The following is a 7,610-nucleotide window of genomic DNA, read 5'->3' on the forward strand; positions in this document are numbered from 1 at the left end:
GACGAGTGCTTGGGGTGTTCATCCAATCACAAAGCACTGGGTCAGCTGGCCAATCAGAGCAGACTGCGCTTGGCGGAAGGAGGGACTTGTGTTTGAGAGAGGCGGGGCATAGAAGACCTACAATAATGTACAGTATTTGAAAAATATTGTGTTTTTTGAACATTAAAGCATGTCAACATATTCTGTTAAACCAAATACACAAAATAATGATATTTTAAAAAAGCATCATATGACCCCTTTAATACATTTCAATGCTTGATCCTAAAGACATTTTTGCTTACAATAAACAATTCTGGTACTGCGATGGCCGATGGGTTGCCACTTAATGTCCAATCATGCAAAAATCAAGATCCTAAAGCCAACCTAGTTGAGAACTACTGACTTACATCAATTACCAACCATCTAATTAATCTTAGATAAAATTGCTCTTAAAATATTGGAACTCTCTCTAAAAGCCTTTATGAACATCTAATGAAGACACATGGGAATAAAGTGTAAGATTTCTGTGAGGGGGACACAATACTTCCATTTCTCACTTAGACTATTTCTTCCTCTCATACACACACACGCCAGTCTGGAGTAATAAGCAATATATCAGGATATGAGGCCAGAGAATCACAAAGCCAAGCTTACTTGGCGTCATCTTTTCAAAGTACTCCAGGGACCTATAAACCAAACTCGCAACTTTTCTGTTCTGAATGCAGTCTTTTTCTGTATTTCAAATTAATTTACAAAGGGGAATTCAGAAAAGAAAAGAAAAACACAGCCAACGTATTTCCCCTCTTTCCACTGGTAAGCAAGTTCATAGTCATGATAAAAATAGTGTACAGCATAGGATTGGACTTTTCTCTCCTTGTTCAACATTCAGCAGTTTAGCCTGAGAAAACAATCACAAATATAGAAGGGGAAGTGCAAACGAAATTTCATCAGGTGTTAGAGGATTTGGCTTTCTATTCAGCAGTTTCGATACGCAAAACACACACTTGACTTTAGCTTGTGTGTGTGAATGGGTTTATGGTGTAGTTTGGGATACAGGATGTTTTGCCATCTGGAAGTTGAGACACCCCATCATCTCTGTTCTTTACTGATCTCTTCAGTCGCTGTCAGCTGCACGGTAACTCAACTGTGCAGATGTCGCCCATTCTCTGGTCAATCACATCCCCTCCATAATACAATGATGGCATACAACAGACAAAAGCAGTCCTATCCTTGCCTTTTTAGCACAACACAAAGGACCATCTGAACACACCTGTGCAAGCTTTACACTGCTGATGTTAGATACTTACTATATATCACATGACCATACATTTAATCCAGCCTAATCACTATAGACAAATAACTTCCCCCAGCAAGTGCTCTTTGGCTATTATTTATTTGACTAAGGACTTTACAGAGCTTCAGTTCAGGCATGCTTTTTACACATGTATGAGGTGTTAAATGTCCATAAAAAGAAGTTAAATGCCACTTAATTTGAATGATTTAAAGACCATGAGTGAACAGGGATTTCCTACACACGCCTACATCAAACTGCTGGGGATTTACAAATTTACAGATATGTAAACTACAGGAAAACTATAATTGTTATAGGGAACTATATTTGTTTATTCAATAATGGTGTGTGAATACTGTTATTGCAATTTTTATGTACTTCCTGAAGTATGCAATATCTCTCAGCAATTATTTTTTGCACATTTTTAACAGAGACAACACGCAGACAGGAAATTACAGGGAGGATGGGCACACAAGTTTGTCTTTAGTGTGGGAGCCACTGATTTACATGTCTAGTAAACATGTTTAAAAGGTAAGAGATTAAAAGGAGGTACGGCAAAATTCTTAATGCTGTCTTCAGGGAAAGGAGGCGGCAGAACCTTTAATTAACCATCAAGTTAAAAACACACCTAACACAACTAGAGGAGTTCCCAATCTCATTCTTGTTCAAATGTCAACCATAAAAAAACAGTTCATGCATTACCAACTAAGGCTTTTTGAGTTTGTTAGTAATTTAGGTGGAAGCAAATAACCAGAATTATAATAATTCACCCCTCACTGGGAAACTATTTTTGCATAACCCTATGATCATACTTTTAGGGCATTTCTATGGGAACCATAATTAAGGCAGAGTGAATGCTATACTTAAGAGGGGAATCAATCTCATGCCCCAGTTACCCACCAAGAGAAAGGCCAAGCCATAGCTAAATGAGAGCAGGGTCTTCAACGGTCACATAACAAGCATTATAATCATAGGGGGAACAATTTTCTTCTATACCATCAACTACATTTTCTGTGCTGCATTTGTTAACATGTTTGTTAGCCTCCATCATTCAAATGTTTACTTTTTTAAGTCACTCTGGACAAATCATAAATGTATCATATTGCATTAAGTGAAATAAGCCATGGACATCTAAAGCATCACATGCAACCTCTGCCTGACAAAAATCCTCTCCTCACCTGTGTAAAGGGCTTTGACACTTGATCAGACTTTCACTGGTAACTGGTTGCAGACCACAAAATAATACAAGTATGAAAAACAATGTGCGCTACAGGATTTTTTAAAAGTCCTAATAAAATCTGCTCTTCCGTATTGTGACGTACATCTGAGTGTAACAGATGAACGAAAGCAGAGAATTTACATCTCATTTCCACTCACCTCTAGCAGAAACTGACAGAAATTATTTTTTACAATTTGCATTGTATTCATGAAAAACAGATGCATTTGTCATTCTGCATTGGTGATTTGGAAACAAATTCCAAATTCACAAAAAGTACAAAAAAGCTGCCACTCTGATGACACAAACGTACTGTGTACTCTCAGAAATGAAGGTACAAAAGCGGTCACTGGGGCAGGACCAGGGTCTGAATTTCATCTTGAAAAATGGAGGGGAATTCCCCCTTTAGGGGACTTTTATTGAGGGGGGGGGGGTATTTGAGGGAGGAGGGGGGTTTTTTATACATATTTTTTAAACTACAATCATCTAACCTAAATGTTTGGTCACTTAGTGATTTTGTGTTTTACAATTTATAATTATGTGTTGATTCATATTTATATTGTTTGGAAGACACTTAAAAAGAACTTTAAACTGAGTTTAACACACTAAACAATTGAACAGATCTCAGTGTGAATTCCTGGCACTGTTTTGAATCCTTATGCAAAAATACCACCTTATATACACACATACCATGAGCTGATTTAGCCAAGCACACACCAGGTCTTGGATGTTTGGTAAGTTTGTCATAAAAGATGTCCAACCAAGAGCCAGAACTTGTCTGACCAACTAGCCATTAGCCAAGGGGTAATGAGTCTCATTTTCCGGACCAGTCTACATTTTTATGTAACTGACTTATAAAAGTTATGACCAGTATTAAAGGAAAAAAAAAACTGCAACCAGACACAGGTTGTGACCGTATGTATTATTGAGCTTTTTGTTTTGTGTCTTTAGGTTAGGTGTTAAAAATGATGGTGTGAATGCTAAGTGAACCAGAACTCTATTTTCTAACTTCTATTTTGGTCTGGACCAAAAGAACCCAAATTACAAGTTTAAACAAACCCTAAATGATTGGAGAAGTCCTGAATACACTGTCAGAGAGAAAATACTATTAGAAAAAATAATAAGTTTCTGCAGTGAACATGTCTTAGCAAGGCAGCTCTCAAACACATAGTGGCCTCCCATTTTTAGCTGGCTTCTAGAGCAGGAGTTTTCCAGGCAGAAAAAGGTAAAAGTAAAAGAGGGGGAGCATCTGTATGCGGGCCCTCTCTCTCCCTCTCTTTCTCTCTCTCATTCCTGGTCTGCCAGCCCTTTACCTTTCATGGACCTAAAGCATCATCCACTGCTTAGCCCAAACTCAGTGACCAAACTCTGACCGATTTCCACATATGTGCTTTCATTAAAGACAGATGTCACAGTCCTGACAGCAGACCAGTGACCCTGGAAAGTTAATATTCTGGAAATATCACAGAATATTGTTATTAAATGTTGTTAATGTTTTTGTGTTGTTTTTGTTCAGGAGCAACAGTTTGAAAAGAATCTTGCTGAACAGGTTTCGTAAAGTCAATATGTTTATAGCAATTTAACTGAATAATAACACATCTGGTTTAATGGCACACACATTTAACTCTGTCGACTCCTTAAGTATTGAGATTTGCTACTGCTAGTCAAACTACAAATATTAATTATACAAAGTTCGTATTTCTGAGTTGAGAAATTGTAATTACAATGGAAGGTGCATTCAAGTCACTTTGGAGCAAGACTTGTCTACAAAAAATTCAGCTTATTTTGAAAACTCAGCTTCTAACAAAAATTATGAACAAAGATCGATGCATCTGTGTGTTTTTGCTTGTCATAATTTTGTATCATTTTTGAATGTGTTAAATCAATATACATAAACTTAGTGTAAACGTACACCATTGTATTTTGCAAATGCAACTTAGTTTTATTGTAATGGGGAAAAAAATCATTTAATTTTAACAAATTTACCAAATTTACTTGTTTTCTCACTGACACACCTCCAACTCGGAAACTCTGGGTTTAAATAAAGTTCTAAGTTTCCCACTCAAAATTAAGACGTTGTGGTGGTGTTCATGTGCATTAAACTCATAAATTCAATCTTTCCAACATGAATTGAATGCACCATATATATAATATATATATATATATATATATATATACACACACACACACGCACACACACACACACACACATACATATACACAGTCATGGCCAGAAGCTTTGGTAATGACATACATTTTGTGTTTTGCAAAGTTTGCTGCTTAAGCTGTTGTGGTTTTCATTCACATTGTTTCTAGATTATTGTGGAGAGTGATCAGAACCATTTAATTATTTTAAATAATTGCTAAAAGCTTCATTGGCCAAAAATTCACATTACACAAAATATAAATAAAAATACAGTTTTTTTTATATTCCAACTTACATTTTCTGACTAATCATATCAGCAGCACATATTAAAGTGTGAATGAGTACTAGGCTGCGTTTACACAAGCAGATCGGATCACCCGTCAATCAGAACAAGACGCATTTACACTTGGCAGCATCAGCTGACTTTTCTATCTGGAAAACCGATCGGATCTGTCTCTCCCGCACAATATTTAAATGAGTCTGCAAAGAATCCCCCAGTGCAAACTTCAACCTGAAGTGGTGGGGTTTCTTTTGAAAAGCATTTTCAGCTGCGGGACATTTTACAAATTAAAAATAAGTGTAGGAGTCTAACTAGCACTCCACACAGGTGTTCTCCGTCTCTCTACGGACAGTTTGCGAGAGAGGGGGTGGGGTTTTGCGTGACATCTGTCCTCCTGCAAATGCAGACACGATGGCTGGATTGCGTTTACATCTGATCGCAATGCATTCTCGAGTACCTCTGGACCAGGACACGCTGAATACGAATATAATTCTTTTCAATGTGTATGTGGACAACATCAGGATACAGGTCACATGTTAATGCCAAGTGTAAACGCAGCTCTAGTCAGGCGAAATCACTATCATACTAATTAGATTGTAAGAGCAAACTGATTGCTATAAAAGGAGGGAAGAAGCACTTTCAATAACTGTGTACTTGTTAGCAATTATTTCCTCCAAAGAAGCATGCACAGCCATCATCGCTTTGCATCAACATGGCCTCACATGCAAGGAAATTGCTACAAAGCATATTGCACCTGAAAGAACCATTTGCCGTATCATCAAGATCTTCAAAGAGAGAGGTTCGACTGCAGTGAAGAAGTCTTCAGGACGTCCCAGAGTGTCCAGAAGCATCAGGACCATCTCCTCCTCAGGAGTCAGCTACAGAATTATGTCAGCAACAGTGCAGAGCTTGCTCAGGAATGGCAGCAGGTTGATGTGAGCGCATCTGCACACACAGTGAGGCCAAGACTTTTGGACAAGGGCCTGGTGTCAAGAATGGCAGCAAAGAAGCCACTTCTCTTCAAGAAAAACTTCAAGAACAGACTGAAATTCTGCAGGAAGTACAAGGATTGGACAGCAGAAGACTAGTGAAAAGTTATTTTATCTGATGAAGCTCCCTTCCAACTGTTTGGGACATCTGGAAAATGGATTGCTCAGAGAAGAAATGGTGAACGCTAGCATGAGTCCTGTGACGTGCCTACAGTGAATTATCCTGAGACCATCCATGTGTGAGGTTGCCTTTCAACCAAGAGAGTGGGCTCTCTCTCATAATTCTGCCCCAAAACACTGCCATGAATAAAGAATGGTATCAAAGCTTCCTGCAAGAGTGTCTTCTTCCAACGATCCATGTGCAGTTTGGTGATGATCCGTGCATTTTCCAGCATGATGGAGCACCATGTCACAAAGCAAGAGTGATAAAGAAGTGTCTCGAAGATCATTACACTTACATTTTGAATCTGTGGCCAGGCAGCTCCTCGGATCGCAATCCAATAGAAAACCTGTGGTCAGTCCTCAAAAGGTGAGGGGACAAGCAGAAGCCCACAAATTGTGATCAACTTCGAGAACTACGGTAATAAGGCAAGAATGGACCGCTATCAGTCAGGATTTGGCCCAGAAGCTAATATCCAGCTTGTCAGAGCTGAATGCAGAGGTTATGAAGAATAAGGGTGAACACTTTATTTTTTTTTGCCAATAAAAGCCTTTAAAACTTATATGTTTATCATTGTTTATTCAGTATACCAAAGAAACCTGTGGAAAATTATCAACAAATACTTAAGCAGCAAATTTTATTTAAAATTAAAATAAAATAAATTAAAATTTATGTTACTGACAAAACTGTTGGCCATGATAAATATATATATACACACACACACACACACACACACACACAAACATCATCATTTTATGATTTCCATAATATTTTCTATTGAATTACTCAATCCTCATGACATGTCCAGAACTCAGAATGACAATTTTACAGTTCACTTATATATACATTTGTTCCAGGACCGTGAGAACACACAAAGTTAATACAATACAAAGAGCTGTGCCTACACTCCACGCAAGCGACTACTGGAATGCAGCTTCTTTAAACCCCAGGCTCTCAGACTGCTCACGGTTTTAGAATAAACAACTTTTTAGTGTAGGCTTCCGAGATTCAAAACAAGTCTAATCCTCAATAAAACTAGCGAAACCGCAGCACAACGCATCGGCGCGCGCGTGAAGCCGTGTCACATTCAGCTGTTTGAGATTGTTCACTGGAATGCGATGAAAACGGCGCGAGCTGCCAGCGCCACATCAGCGATCAATTAAAGTTTTATACAAAGAACAACACCACGCTCCAAAATAGCACAGCACTAGTTCACCACGGTAGAAAACGCGTATAAAGTTACAACGCTCCTCAGGACCTCATTTACTAATAAAATCAGATTAACGTATTGGGACTACTTTAGTTCAGCAGCAAGTTAAATTTTAATACTTTCTGTACTTATATTTAAATAAAAACGAAAATCACTTACCTCTTTTGTGTCAAGACGCAAGGAAGATCCGTTGAGCAGCTGTCAGTAAGTTCGTTGTCGTGCTACTAGAGACTGAACAAAAAGAGAGACTAGCTGCAGCATGAGAAACCCCCCCCCAAACCTTTAACCCTTTACCGCCCTGCCAGGCTTGGCTTAACACGGGTTACCATGGTGACCATA

The 7,610-nt window shown here is 38.4% G+C and overlaps 1 protein-coding gene across 3 annotated transcripts in view; it reads right to left on the reverse strand.

Annotated features, from left to right (window-relative positions):
• The window catches only part of LOC132156054 (CD82 antigen-like), a 29,821-nt gene extending 22,211 nt beyond the window's left edge, over window positions 1-7,610 (reverse strand). The window contains exon 1 of one of the 3 annotated variants that reach the window (XM_059564877.1): window positions 7,431-7,610. Coding sequence is in view for 1 of the 3 variants with exons in the window: in XM_059564875.1 (XP_059420858.1) it covers window positions 5,667-5,772 (106 nt within the window). In the remaining 2 variants the exon portion in view is untranslated. Of the gene's footprint in view, window positions 1-5,666; window positions 5,788-7,430 lie in introns of those variants that run through there. The other 2 variants (XM_059564876.1, XM_059564875.1) reach the window with 2 other exon arrangements.

Source organism: Carassius carassius, chromosome 13 (assembly GCF_963082965.1).
Source record: "Carassius carassius chromosome 13, fCarCar2.1, whole genome shotgun sequence".
Lineage (NCBI taxonomy): Eukaryota > Metazoa > Chordata > Actinopteri > Cypriniformes > Cyprinidae > Carassius > Carassius carassius.